Source organism: Squalius cephalus (assembly GCF_949319135.1).
Source record: "Squalius cephalus genome assembly, chromosome: 2".
NCBI lineage: Eukaryota > Metazoa > Chordata > Actinopteri > Cypriniformes > Leuciscidae > Squalius > Squalius cephalus.
The window spans coordinates 25017130-25033026 of record NC_137123.1 but is presented as its reverse complement, the minus strand read 5'-3'; the positions used below and the strand labels follow the sequence as shown (position 1 = coordinate 25033026).

General features: G+C 38.6%; 1 protein-coding gene across 1 annotated transcript in view; it reads left to right on the top strand.

Annotated features, from left to right (window-relative positions):
* tacr3a (tachykinin receptor 3a) overlaps positions 1-15394 on the top strand; it is a 31300-nt gene extending 15906 nt beyond the window's left edge. The window contains exons 4-5 of the mRNA XM_079898226.1: positions 9334-9530; positions 13547-15394. Of these exons, the coding sequence (XP_079754352.1) occupies positions 9334-9530; positions 13547-13835 (486 nt within the window). The 3' untranslated portion in view covers positions 13836-15394. The remainder of the gene's footprint in view (positions 1-9333; positions 9531-13546) is intronic.
* Positions 15395-15897: the final 503 nt, after the last annotated feature.

Here is a 15897-nt window from a genome sequence, read left to right as displayed (position 1 = left end):
TCCCAAAGATGCTCTATTGGGTTGAGATCTGGTGACTGTGGGGGCCATTTTAGTTCAGTGAACTCATTGTCATGTTCAAGAAACCAATTTGAAATGATTCGAGCTTTGTGACATGGTGCATTATCCTGCTGGAAGTAGCCATCAGAGGATGGGTACATGGTGGTCATAAAGGGATGGACATGGTCAGAAACAATGCTCAGGTAGGCCGTGGCATTTAAACAATGCCCAATTGGCACTAAGGGGCCTAAAGTGTGCCAAGAAAACATCCCCCACACCATTACACCACCACCACCAGCCTGCACAGTGGTAACAAGGCACGATGGATCCATGTTCTTACTCTGTTTACGCCAAATTCTGACTCTACCATCTGAATGTCTCAACAGAAATCGAGACTCATCAGACCAGGCAACATTTTTCCAGTCTTCAACTGTCCAATTTTGGTGAGCTCATGCAAATTGTAGCCTCTTTTTCCTATTTGTAGTGGAGATGAGTGGTACCCGGTGGGGTCTTCTGCTGTTGTAGCCCACCCGCCTCAAGGTTGTGCGTGTTGTGGCTTGACAAATGCTTTGCTGCATACCTCGGTTGTAACGAGTGGTCATTTTAGTCAAAGTTGCTCTTCTATCAGCTTGAATCAGTCGGCCCATTCTCCTCTGACCTCTAGCATCAACAAGGCATTTTCGCCCACAGGACTGCCGCATACTGGATGTTTTTCCCTTTTCACACCATTCTTTGTAAACCCTAGAAATGGTTGTGCGTGAAAATCCCAGTAACTGAGCAGATTGTGAAATACTCAGACCGGCCCGTCTGGCACCAACAACCATGCCACGCTCAAAATTGCTTAAATCACCTTTCTTTCCCATTCTGACATTCAGTTTGGAGTTCAGGAGATTGTCTTGACCAGGACCACACCCCTAAATGCATTGAAGCAACTGCCATGTGATTGGTTGATTAGATAATTGCATTAATGAGAAATTGAACAGGTGTTCCTAATAATCCTTTAGGTGAGTGTATATATATATATATATAGTTAATTGGCATGCACAGGAAGGTGTAAGAGAAAATTTAGCTACATAGAGTAAATTTTCTTATAAGCTCTGTAGGAAATTGGACATAGAAAAACATTTCAAGAGAGAGCAAGTGTAACATGTACTGTATTTATTTGTGCTCATTTTTGTTTATCATCTGACACTGTGAATCAAGTGAATTTGTAAAAAAGTGCATGTGAAAGCATTCATTTGAAAACCTATTTAACATTACTTGAGCATGCTGCGGATAATTATAATCAAAATTTTAGAGCGCACAGCATCAATCCAGCTCTGCTGGAAGACAATGACTGCTGCCGTAGTGTGTTAACTGCAATCACCAAACCACACTTGTGAAGTTTTGCTTATCTCATCCAAAGCAGAGAGCCAAGTGCCTGAGCCACAGTACTATCACAATCCATTTCCTTCCATATTAGCTTTGTGGCTCTTTCACTGGATATCGGCAACTAAGTACAAAAGCCATTTTAACCATTTGCACATAAAGAGACCTAACACATCTAAGATAACTCGGTGATTAAAATAGAAATTTGATTAATGAAATTCTTAAATTTAAACATTTTAAACTTTCTTTCTTTCTTTCTTTCTTTCTTTCTTTCTTTCTTTCTTTCTTTCTTTCTTTCTTTCTTTCTTTCTTTCTTTCACCTGATACTGAAGAATAATTGGTTGGAAAGGTTACCTTTAATAATACCTGGTTATTTATATATGGGGAGGTAAATCAAATTTCTTCTGCCTTTCAGCCTTTTTCCGGAAACTACTTATTGAATTTAATTTGACGTTGAATCATTTGAAAATCCATTCTGATTAGTCAATTTGCTAAGCCTTTATGCTGTTGCTGTCAATAAAACTCAACTGGGCTATCACACATGGATTTTTCTTTTTTTTTTTTTTTTTACATCAGAGATATACACATTAGTAACTAAACTGATTAAAATGATGGGTTATCACTGTTGTTACGTTAATTAAAATATGAGCTATTTCACAGTCCAGGCCGGTTGCAGCAAACAGCACATCACTGGCAAATGGTGCAAAGTGAGACAGTCAAGCCAGATGCACGATGTATTCTGTATTCTGTACAATCAGCCCCTGACAGTCTATGCTCCATTTTCTCCGCAGGAGCTGTTTTCGGGAAGGCTTCATTTTCTCTAAATAAGTATTCAAAATGACTCCAGCTCTGTTTGCTGGAATGAATATATATATATGCACCATTATGGCCAGTGTCACAGCCTTTCTGTCATCTGTCATCTCATTCTACCCGGATCTGTTTTGCAAGTCTATGTGTGAAGGTATACTGAAAGTGTTTTTTGTTCTTTTTTTCTTGTTTCTGGATATGCGACTCCACCTAGATGCTTTTAGGTTGCAGCAAGTATTTATTTTATTTTGACTGGATTTAGTTTGTATACTCCAAGTGAACAGTAAGCCAACAAAGCCAAACGGCAGAGTATTTGAACTGCTGGTGATAAGATGGTGTCAAGCTCCAAAAAGGACTGAAATGCACCATACATTTATTTTATTTTTTTGTCCTTTTGAAGCATGGCAATGTAAATCAAAGTCGGAATTGCAATGTAAATTCCTTGTATGCTAAACAAAAGTTCACTCAGTCAGTGCAAGGTTGAAAGGACAGAAGTGTGATTAAATGATGACAATTTTTATTGTTGGCTTAATTATTCCTTTAAATAAAAGTTGCAGAGCAACACGATCTGTGGTGCTATTGTGCTAATTTATGAAGTTAAATCAGTTGTTTATAATGCACTTTGTCTGAGCTAGATACGTTTATCTAATTTTTTGACACATATCTTGATGTCATGGGCATTGATATATTTTGACAGCAGTGATTTAAATGTGATCAATGCATAATGGATATATCTCTTTTTAAACCATGATTCTATATATTGGAAGAAGTGATGTTACTGATAATGACATTGTAAATGGTGACGTGGTTTTAGTTCACATGGTTCTATTTGAAAATACCACGTTTCCTCTGTCAAGCAACCGTTTGCTGAATCAATATTGATTAGGATGAGAGTGAGTGTGTCTGCTGAAGAGTTTTGCCTTACTGACAGTGTGAGGTAAATAAACTCTTGTCAAATTTGTCAGCTCAGTTACTCAGCAAGTAATGATGATTATTATTGGTTTTAATTTTCATGTTGACCACTGATGTGGAATATAGTGTGTGGCTTACTCTTTCGTATTTATTAAAAATATTTAAATCATGAAAACTATCAGTATAGTTTTAACATGTTATTGGTCTTGGCAGACTAAGAGCCAGATTTACTAAACAGGGCAAATTAGCGTGAATGTGCATTCCATAAAAGCGCAAATGGAACTGTGAAAGTTCTGTGCGTGATCTACTGTTGATGCGTAAATTAAAGAACACAGTCATAGATGGATCATTTCCATAATGACCAACGCAATCTACCAAGAGCAATGCAAATTAGTGTAGGGTCACAAACAGTCAAAGCCGCTGATAATCAGGTGCAGGTGATCTATTAACAACACAGGTCAAAATGGGTAAAGACATGCTTTTTTGGGTGTTTCGAATAATGGCGCGAATACCAGTAAATTGACTAGCGCAAACCTTAGTAAATTACCAACACAACCAAATTATGACTTATTAATTGTTAGTAAGGTAGTTGTTACATTTAGGAATTGGGTAGGATTAGCAATGTTGAATATGGTCCTGCAGAATAAGACTGAATAAGATTAATATGTGCTTTATAAGTACTAATAAACAGTCAATATCCAAGTAATATGCATGCTACTAAGCAACTAGTTAATAGGGAGAATTGGATCCTAAACTAAAGTGTTAAGGTTTTGCATCTGAAAGGGAAACTTCTACAAATGCATATGCAATAAGGTAAGAAAAAAAAAGAAAAAGAAAAACTGTTCATGCATTTTCAGCGCTATTTTTTTCACTGCATGTCTTTAGTAAATCCTGACAGTATTTTTTTGTTTCTGTTCATAAATCTGGCCCTATAGATCCGCTATGCATACTTCTGCTGTAGCGCAAGTAAAGAAATGCTTCTGCCAACAGATACACAGACACATTGCTGTGAGCACATAAGATATGCTGCTGCTGCTGCATAAATAGACATGATTAAATCCTGTAGTAGATCTAGGCAGGTGGAGCTGGGGGAGGTGGAGGGTTGCAGAGCATCAGGAGTAGCTTGCTGATTGCAAAAACATGCAGTATAGGTGAATTGGAGAGGCTAAATGCATGTGTGTGAGTCCTGACCCATGGGGAACCTACCCCGGAAAAATCATTGCCAAAAAAATGTATGATCAGTCTCTCGTGTATAGCAAGCCCACATAATTACCAAGAGACATATACAACTGAAATGGTTAATAAATGAATGAAATTATTATTATTTAAATAGTTTTTTTTAAGAATTATTTTTATTTGAACAAAATCATGAAATAACTAAGCAAAATGCAGTGAAAGATATTTTAAAATAATATGGTTAAGGACAGAAAGAGGCAGTAACCCTGTAGCAATGCATCCGGTTTGACCTTCTAAACAAAGTCTTTGTCTAGTAATTTGCATTTCTACTTCCTCATGCTGACAGAGAGCAAAAACCTTGGTTGCTCATCCATCACGATACGCTGATCCAGATCTGTCTCTCCAGATTGTGCCACCCCACAAAGGTTTTTGAATAATTCATATATAACTCTAGAAGGACTACATGTATTTTCAAACTCAGTTAGCTGGTGGGTCAATTAACAGCTGCCGCTAATCGACTTTACCCCCAATCCTGTATTAAGTAGTGTGGTTTTGGGTTAACTTGACCCTTTGATTCTTATTGGTGTTTTTATACACTGCTTAAATGGTATGTATTGTATTGTTACCGAGAAATTTTAAAACATCAGAAAAGCCATACAAATGGAGCTGCTTATGTGATGCTTGGTAAAAGCGTTTGAGGTCATATGTAGTTTTGTGCAAGGAACCATGTAAAAATAAGTTTTAATCTGCCCTAATCATAATTTCTGTGAAAAAGAATGAAAGTCTAGAAAAAAGGTGTTTTATTGCCTCTAGTGTTCATTTTCAACTGGAAACTGCATTGACTTGTGTATAACAATACATTTTTCTAAAATGTATGTAGACGTTTTTCCAATGAGTTGTACTTGGGGGTAGTTTCAGATTCGGGGTGTTTTTCAGTTTTTCGTAAAATTCTCGGCAAAAAAATTATGATCAGTCTCTCGTGTATAGCAAGCCCACAGAATTACCAAGAGACGTATACGAATGAAATGGTTAATAAATGAATGAAATTATTTTTATTTAAATAGTTTGTTGAAGTGGCCTGCCACTAGCCTGACTACGTCGAGATAGCGACCGTTTTCCCCATTTTCCTCCGGCCTGAAAACAGCCGGCCAATCAACGAACAGAGGGCGGGCTGAGAGCTGTGACGTAGGCGCTGATTGTACCGTGGATGCGTAGATTTACTTCACATAATCTGCAAAAGTCGTTCACAGCCATGTTCACTCCGGTATTTCGCTCGATGGTTTTGTTTTCGCATCATACATGTGTTTACAGTGGAAGTTAGATGCGGCTGAGCATGCGCATAACACACGCCATAACCAAACGTTATGTGATTGGCTTACGGGTAACCAATGATTTTAAACTTCAGACAAGCGCCCCAACCCCCCCCCCCCCCCCCACCCACCCCGCGAGAAAGAAAACGCTTTTTAATTATGTCATGCCAGACTCTGTCTACGAAGCAAAGCGAAGTAGCAGAGTTTGGTATTACCAGGCTAGCCTGCCACTTGAAAAGTTGTAGAACCTCTAGTCAGATACTAGTCAATGATTGTGACGCCATTCTATTGAATAGTGAAGAAAACCTGACCTGATGAATTTAAAAATGTTCACTCATTGTTTTAGGCACTGAAATTTCTTCTTCTTCTTTTCTTGTACTTGGTTCGAGCATTACTTCTTTGTTGTCTCTCTGGACTTGTCTCTCTTATGATCTATATCAGTGTATTGATCAGCACTTTACGTCAGCCCATTGACTATTCTCCATTCCACAACCTCAAACAGATCTCCAATCTCTATTTGCCACAGTTGTGTAGTCTCTATTCAAGCGCCAATCACCAAAAGGACTTCTATTTCAATGAGAGTGCCCTTTTCTTTTCTCAATCTTTGTATCGAAGAGACAGAGCAGATAAGAGAAAACAAAAGAGACATTCTATTGTGGTGCCAAACGCAGTGCACTTCCAGCTCTCAGATTGCAGAAGCTTTCGTCTGGAGACATATTGGGAGAGAAACGTTGGCTTGAAGGTGAGCGTGAATGGCAATCATATAAGCTTTCCTTTTACCCCAGGACATCTTCTCATGTCCACCTCCTGCTGAACCGTTGAACCGGCACTATATCTCTCTGTCTTTGAAATGTGGTGTAGGGAAGATTCTTAATGCATATTTAGGAAAAACAAAGGCAGGCATTTAGGGATGGAATACTGATGAAATGCCCATAGAAAAAATCATAATATGAGTTCTTTGAAGAATCTGAATTCCAAAATGATATATTTTATGTGTCATCCACGTAGTGTCTGTGAAACACACCATGTGTAGTCTTCTGTTCTTTCCTTTGATGATTTGTTTCACAGTTAATCATTTATGGTATCATATTTTCTATGCTCATTAGGGGTGTCTGATATATTGCATATATACAGGTATCTGCAAATACATCTTGATATTCATATATTTACTGTGAAAATCTTTTACAATCAAAGTTTTTTTTTTTTAATAAAAAAAATCAAGGTATGTTTTTAAATACTAAGGTTTTAATATTTTTATTTAAAAAGAACTATTGACTCAATCACAGAAATAGATTTAACCTATTCTAACATAGTAACTGAATCAAGAGCTGCTATTAAGACATGTCTGAATGCATTCCTACTCATGATTTGCAAGATAATGACAGCCTTCTTTGAAGGTGCTTTAAAAGCCTAATTTTACATTGCCAGCAACAACATCGTGAAGATATTGTGTATTTTCGATATGTCATCCAGCCTTACTCATATTTACACATGATTCCTCACATTGTGGAGTTTATATAAAGCCAAAAAGGTTAATTTATACATAAGAAATAGCCCAATGCTGTGTGCACATTTAAACAACTTTAACTTACAGATGCTGAAAACACAGTTCAGCAGGGTGTAAGGCCTAGTCCACACGGACACGGGTATTTTTATAACCAGAGTTTTTCCTCCTGCGTTTTAAAAAAAAATCCCGTCCACACATGCTCGGTTTACGTCTACATGAAAACGCAAAAACACGCTATCAAGCGCTGTCAAGAGCATGCCACACCAGCAGGCGGCGATATAACCCTAATCGTAAAGCCACGTTGGCCAATAAGAAGCCGCGGATAACGGCGCACCCTCTGACGCCCGGTTTTACTGTCTACACGACAACACTGCAACCGGCGTTTCTGAAAATCCTCACCCTGGCAGGGGTTTTCAAAAATGTTCGGTTTCAGTGACCTGATACTGCATTTCCGTGTGGACGAACGGCCGAACCGCGTAAAAAAAGTCACGGTTATAAAAATACCCGTGTCCGTGTGTACCCCAACAACGACAAAAATTGGTGTTGCCTTCACCGTGTTATCCTCTTTTTAAAATTTGCACCCTGTTGACTTCAATGGGGCAAGTTTTAAACCTGCTTTTAGCCTCTTAACATCCTTGATGTGTCATTACAAGTGCACAGCCATGTGAGTGATTCCTTCAGATTGAACACGGGTGAATCTGACTGCAGTAGATGTGAAAGATATTAATAAAAGTGATGTTAATTCAGCCAGCGCAAATACCTGTATTTTCTTCCTGTTTTCGGTCGAAGTCCACAGTAATCGATTGTCGAGTTCACGCGCATAGGTTTAGTTACCTATGATCACGCGCGTGAACTCCACAATCGATTCGCTGGCTGAATTAACATCACTTTTATTCATATCTTGCACATCTACTGCAGTCAGATTCACCGCGTGTTGACTCTGAAGGAATCACTCACATGGCTGGGCACTTGCAATGACACATCAAGGATGTTAAGAGGCTAAAAGCAGGTTTAAAACGTGCCCCATTGAACTCAACAGGGTGCAAATTTTAAAAAGAGGATAGCACGGTGTAGGTAACACCGATTTTTGTCGTTGTTCTCTGTATTGACAGCACTCCAAATTTACAAAAAAATGAGCTCAATGTTAAAATTGACCGGAGTTCTCCTTTAATATATAAAAAGGCAAAATGTTGTAATGACTATATTCACATATTCATTTGTTCATTTATTGATTCTTTTACTGATCTCTGAGTGAGATCTTCAGATTGAAGAGTATCTAACAAAGCTCCATTCGCTGTCTCTGTGGGACAGCATGAACAATGTAATTAAATTCATTAGTGGAGTGAAGCGGGAGGCTCCTCCAATCAGACTTTGTGATGTGGCTACAGAAACAATTCACCTCGTGAAGGATGGGAAATGGATTTGTTATGGCAGAAGTCCCTGCAGGGGCAGAAGGACACTTGCTTGAAGAGAGAGTGGATATTTTGAGGACCGAACAAAACTGACAGGATGGAGAACTGCACAGATCTACACACAACACAGTTTGACTATTGACACAAGGACAGTACAATAAAAGCAGCAGAGAACTGAATTCATGTTTTCATGAATTTTGGCAATTACAACTTAGTCAACATACAATTTTCAGGAGCACGTACTCCATGTTTGCTGAACCCAGAGGAAGTCAGAGAAGACCTCATGTGGTGTGTCCTTGTTCTGTTGGAAATGTGTTGCCTGGGGTTTTCTTTCTTGCTGCAGATGCATTGTTTGCCCAAAGTGTCAAAGCTTGTTGGTTGCATGACCAAGGTTTTGGTATCCTGACACTGTTTTGTGCTTATGGGTGTGCTGTTTGCTGTGGGATTTGAATGACAAGCAGTGTCTTAATGAATTAACATAATGAATAAAAACACAGCCGTATAACTGTTTGTGATATGATTGCTCCTCCACTGTTCTCTTTGTTTTTGAATGCTTGAAATAAGGTCAGTCACAATGTCGCAATGTCTAGAAGCCGCTCTATTTTGTACTCTCCGCCTTGATGAACCTTTATCAACATTTACCATTTGTGTGTTTGTATATATATATATATATATCTTTTAGCATAAATAAATATATATCTTTACTATAACTTATGCAAGGCACATCACCGATACACTATATGCCGACTCTTTTCTCCAATATACTCCGATATAATAAATTCCCATCAATTATGATACAATATTATGTAATATTTTACTTTTTGCCTTCATTTTCTGTTTCCAGGTGGTGAAAATGATGATCATCGTAGTGGTGACCTTTGCCATCTGCTGGCTGCCATACCATGTATATTTCCTGGCTGCGGGATGGAACAAGGAACTGCTTAGATCAAAGTTCATTCAGCAGATCTATCTGTCAGTCATGTGGCTTGCCATGAGCCCCACAATGTACAATCCCATTATTTACTGCTGCCTGAACAGCAGGTAAGACTCGAGTGCCACAACAACAAAAGATTTATGACACAAATGTATTTTTGTCATAGCAGCATGAGTGTTGTTCCCACTTATACTGTACTTGCATGAATAAGCCTTATCATGCAGTAATGGACACCCATGAGATGTTGCTTTTTTGTGAATAAATAGTACTCATAAAATCAATGATTGAAATGAAAGTGTCATTAAAGGGTTAGTTCACCCAAAAATGAAAATTCTGTCAGTAATTACTCACCCTCATGTTGTTCCAACCATGTAAGTCTTTCGTTCATCTTCGGAACACAAATTAAGATATTTTTGATGAAATCTGACAGAATTCTGACTCTTCCATAGGCTTCCAGAGTGACCGAAACTCGCCGACCCAGAATAGTTATTAAAAACATCGTTAAAATAGTCCAAGTGACTCCAGTGGCTCAATCTTAAGTATATCAAGCGATGAGAATACTTTTTGTGCGCAAAAACAAACATGAATATAAAATGAATAGGTGTATTTATACAGACATTTTAAAATTATAGTGTTCCAAAAATGACAATTCTGTCATTATTTCCACTTCTTCAGGTTGATTCAAACATATATGCTGAAATTTAAAGTAAAAATTAAAATTGTTTTTAAATACTAAGGTTTTAATATTTTTATTTAAAAAGAACTATTGACTCAATCACAGAAATAGATTTAACCTATTCTAACATAGTAACTGAATCAAGAGCTGCTATTAAGACATGTCTGAATGCATTCCTACTCATGATTTGCAAGATAATGACAGCCTTCTTTGAAGGTGCTTTAAAAGCCTAATTTTACATTGCCAGCAACAACATCGTGAAGATATTGTGTATTTTCGATATGTCATCCAGCCTTACTCATATTTACACATGATTCCTCACATTGTGGAGTTTATATAAAGCCAAAAAGGTTAATTTATACATAAGAAATAGCCCAATGCTGTGTGCACATTTAAACAACTTTAACTTACAGATGCTGAAAACACAGTTCAGCAGGGTGTAAGGCCTAGTCCACACGGACACGGGTATTTTTATAACCAGAGTTTTTCCTCCTGCGTTTTAAAAAAAAATCCCGTCCACACATGCTCGGTTTACGTCTACATGAAAACGCAAAAACACGCTATCAAGCGCTGTCAAGAGCATGCCACACCAGCAGGCGGCGATATAACCCTAATCGTAAAGCCACGTTGGCCAATAAGAAGCCGCGGATAACGGCGCACCCTCTGACGCCCGGTTTTACTGTCTACACGACAACACTGCAACCGGCGTTTCTGAAAATCCTCACCCTGGCAGGGGTTTTCAAAAATGTTCGGTTTCAGTGACCTGATACTGCATTTCCGTGTGGACGAACGGCCGAACCGCGTAAAAAAAGTCACGGTTATAAAAATACCCGTGTCCGTGTGTACCCCAACAACGACAAAAATTGGTGTTGCCTTCACCGTGTTATCCTCTTTTTAAAATTTGCACCCTGTTGACTTCAATGGGGCAAGTTTTAAACCTGCTTTTAGCCTCTTAACAAAATACCGACTTTATTCCACTATTCAATTCCTTCTCTCTGGGCCTCGTAGTGTTTTTGCGTAGCGCGTCTGTGTTGCACGTCACCACGTAGGCTCACAATTGGCCGAAGCAGGTCATGTGTGTGATGCGTGATGACGTGCAACACAGACGCGCTACGCAAAAACACTACGAGGCCCAACTTATTTCTCATTATTTTTCAAGTATATAAAATGAATAGGTGTATTTATACAGACATTTTAAAATTATAGTGTTCCAAAAATGACAATTCTGTCATTATTTCCACTTCTTCAGGTTGATTCAAACATATATGCTGAAATTTAAAGTCATATTTTGGAATGACATGTGGATGAGTAAATGATCAAAGAATTTTCATTTTTGGGTGCACTATTTTAAAGCAGCGTAAATGAATTTAAGCATCAATATTTGTTCTTCCTGTGCATAGATGACAGAAAATGATATGCACTGAATGTCATGACAACGACACAGAGATCTTTAGAAACAACTTTAGAGCCACCTTTTTTCTCCAAGGTTTTAATTAAAGGAATGTTCCAGGTTCAATACAAGTTAGTCTGTATTGACATCATCCTTGATATGTCATCGATCACCACAGAAGAACATTTAGACTCATCCTTTAGTTTACAAAAACTAGCAAAAGTCATCTTTACAGCAATGCACTAACAATGGAAGTCACTCAGGCCAATGCATCTATTAAAATTAGCACGGTTAAAAAAAAAAGTAAAGCAACAAAACATTATATATAAGATATGTTTACATACATTTTTTCAACTCCTATCATGACCATTTAAACCCATTAAACCCAACCATAAAACCCAGAAACCAGAAAACGACTCACTCTCAGGTATTACATTGGTAACAAATTATATATGCCTAGAATTATTTGTGATACGTAATTTGAAATGAATATTTAAGAATTATTTAAGATGAAAGACATTATGTTTGCCCGCTTGAACATGTACTGTGAAACGCACATCATTCCTTTCATTTCATGGCCATACAAAATCATTGGCATGAAATGTCTTTCTCAGGTTTATTTAAAAGCTTACTGTACCATACTGTGAGAGCATGTCTGTACATTTAAGCTCCCCATAAAATATAGCTAATGACCTTTATACAGCTCTGCAGCCTTTTTTTTTTTTTTGAGCACTCTACCAGTTGTAGCCTGGCAACCGTTGCTATCCACCATTAACTTGATCAGGCTGGGACAGCCATAGCATTGACTTCATGTAAATGCACCACAGATGGAAAACATGGCTAAAATGCAAGACTGGATGATAAATAATCCACATCTAATTTCTTCAGGTCCCATTTGGCTTTGTACCGGAGCATAACAATTTGCAACCGTACACTATTCAATAAGCGGAAAAATAGACATGACAGGATCATTATCAATCAATGAGCTGAATATTGCGGGGGAAATAACTGCTGTTTAATGTACCTGACAGTATTTGATTATTAAAAATACATGGCTAAGCTTGTTATGCTGGCAGAAGCCTCTGACACCTAACCTGTGATATTGGTTTTCTCTTTATCCTGTGCAGTCACTCGAACTTAACAAATTGATTGCTTTTAATGGCTTTTGGTCATTTGCAAAGGTATTCAAAGCCTGTTTCCACCTCAGAGTAAAAAAAAATAAAAAAGTAATTGTGAGATAATGGGCCCTATCATACACCCGGCGCAATGCAACACCAGGCGTGACGCAAGTGTTTGCTAGTTTCAGCCTGACGCAGTTATCATTTTCACGTCCTGCGGCACGTTGTTTAAATAGCAAATGCATTTGCGCCCATCTGTGCGCCCATGGGCGTGCTGGTCTGAAAACAAGGTGTGTTCAGGTGCATTGTTGGCGTGTAGATTTTTTGAGGCAACTGAAATAGACTGCGCCATTGACCAACTGAAACCTAGTCTAAAGTCAATGGCGCAGTATTTTTTTTGTTATTTAAAGAGTGCATTAGTGATGTGCGCCTACACTCTCAGAAAATAAAGTACATATTGTACCTTTAGGGGTACAATGGCTTGTCACTGGGGCTGTACCCTCAAGGGTACAATATTGCACCTTAACCTTTAAAAGAAACGGTACATATATGTACCTTTTAATGCTTTTTGACCCTCAGAAATGTACATATATGTACCTTGAGGTCCAATAATAAGCCCTATGGGGTATGTTAGTGTAGATTGTACCTTGGGGGACAGAAATGGACTCCTACTGTACCCCTATTTCTTGGCCCTAAGTGCTCCTGTGCTGTGCGCTTTAGACTATGCGCTTAGATTGATAAAATAGGGCCCAAAGTTTAACATAAGAAATAAAGTCACACTGTGAGATAAAAATTAGTAGTTGCAACAAATGAAACTTAAGTTGGAATTGCAAGTGAGAGATAAAATCCTGCATAAATGTGCAATTAATATAGCCTTTTTGCCCATAGATTTGTTCAGTTTTTAATTCATGTTTTGTGTTTATTCTCGTCTTGGCTCAGGTTTCGGGCCGGCTTTAAACAGGTTTTCCGCTGGTGCCCGTTTGTGAGGGTTTCTGACTACGACGAGCTTGAGCTGCGGGCCATGCGGCATAAAGTAACGCGCCAGAGCAGCATGTACACGCTCTCACGAATGGAGACCACCGTTGTCACTGTGTGTGACCCCTCAGAGCCAACCGCCCACCCAGCCCGGAGGAGCCTTCTCAACCACCAGCACAACGGCTGCTCCAACCCGGCCAAGAGCAGAGAAGTAACGTATATGCAAAGCGACCCGAAGGAGGAATTCTGTTGAGGTGGACTTTTGATGTAAGATTCACACTGAAGTATCAAGCACAGCCATTTTAACGAATCTCATTGCAAGGGACGATGAGAAGTCATATCTTTAATTAAATATGCTAATGTGTAACACACACACAACAGCATCCTCATATAGTAATTTTTCAAGAATTGTGTTTCATGGAACATGCCTGGTGTGCTTTGCCTTGAAAACTTGAGTCACCCCCAGCACTTATCATCACAAAGACCAATATTGTCCAACATCTGAGGAGCACTTTGTCCATACCAGAAATTGTAGATAGAGGTTCCCCTTTGATGCCAGTGAGGTACTGTTTTCTTTCATCATGTGGTTAGCAAGGTTAGCATGCTACATGAATGCCAAAGGTCCGATTTGATTTCTCCCTGAGGCTGAACACTCAATTCTTGTTAAAATATCTCATGTCTGAAATGGTTTATCCTCAGCAGTGTGAGTAGGTGCGTTTCCAGCACAATGGCAACTTGGCTGAATTGTGAAGTAAAATTCTCTCATTTAATCTAAAACATTGGTTACACTTTATTTTAAGGTGACGTAGTTACATTGTACTTACTCAACTAGTACTGAATAATATTAATTAACTACATGTACTTACTATAGAGTTAGGGTTTGGTTTAGGGTTAGTTGCTTGTAATCATGCATAATTAACTGTTATTACTATAGTGAGTACAAAATCATTCATTTAACTGATAACCTGAGATGGTAAAACCAATTGTGCATCAATTGAAGATAGAGGCTGTTATTGGAATAGGAACTACTTTTATTACTACTGCAGTTTGTATGCATATTTTCAGTTTGCATGGAATACCTGGATGAACTGCTCAGAGTGCACTGATACTCTATCCCAAAATGCAATGCGCATGACTTTTCATGACCTTTCATTTCAAAGAACCAGCGGTGTTCTTTGTTGTTACATTGCTTCATTGGTCTACTGATCAAATTTTTATGTTTCTTTGATAACTGGAAGCTACTTGCTGAATTAAACATGCACAGAGCAATGTAGCACGCTGTTCTTTGAAATGTGCGCGCAACATGTACTGTTGCACATCCTATTTTTAAAATATATATGCAGCATACAGTGCTGCAGTAGATTTGGTCAACCAATGCTATATTTATTTGATCAAAAATACACTAAACAGTAATATTGTGAAATATTATTACAGTTTAAAATAACTGATGTAATTGTTCTATTTTAATATATTCAAAAACATTATTTATTCGTGTGATGGCAAAACAGCCATTACTCCAGTCTTCAGTGTCACATGATCCTTCAGAAATCATTCTAAAGGACAATTCACTCTTTACGACAGATGGCAACAGACACTTCGTCAGGTTTTGTCTGATAAGTGTGTTACCCTAGCCTAGAAATCTAGATGCACCCTAGCGGCAGCAAAATTTATTTTGCAGCCAGGGTAGTCTAGCAACTCTCCGTTGACTTTCGGAGCTGTAAAAACCTAAATTGGGTCAGGCCAATCACATCACGTATAGAGTAGGCGGGGCGGGCTTAACATAATGACGACAGAGTTGCGACGGTTCCCTGCTACTTGAAAAAAAAAAGAATGGTTGCTGCTGCTGGTGAACAGTCTTTCGAATCGGATTTGGCCGCGACTCTGGAGGACTTGGAGTTAAGTTTTTCTTTGAGAAAAGAGCAAAGAACGGCACTTAAGTCATTCTTAAAAAAGGAAGATGTGTTCGTAGTTTTGCCGGCCAGATTCAAAAGTTGAATCTATCAACTAACGTCAGCTCCGCTGTTGGGAAAACGCTCTGGTTGGTTGAAGCGCTGTCCTATTGCGTGCAGAGGGAATTTTAAAGACAGCCGTTTATCCCGCCCCTCGGATTGAGCCGTGTCTATGGTGAGTTGCCAGACCTAACATCTTGATATAGGTCTGGCTTGCCAGGCTAGTGTTACCCCTGACAGTGTCAGTTTAAATGTCAGAGTTTGTTTTCGCCAATTGAACATACTAAATCTGGAATGTCTGGGAAATGAATTGGTGATTGTCTGCGTTGGTCAGCATTTGTCGGTGCAGTGTGAATTGGTCTTAAT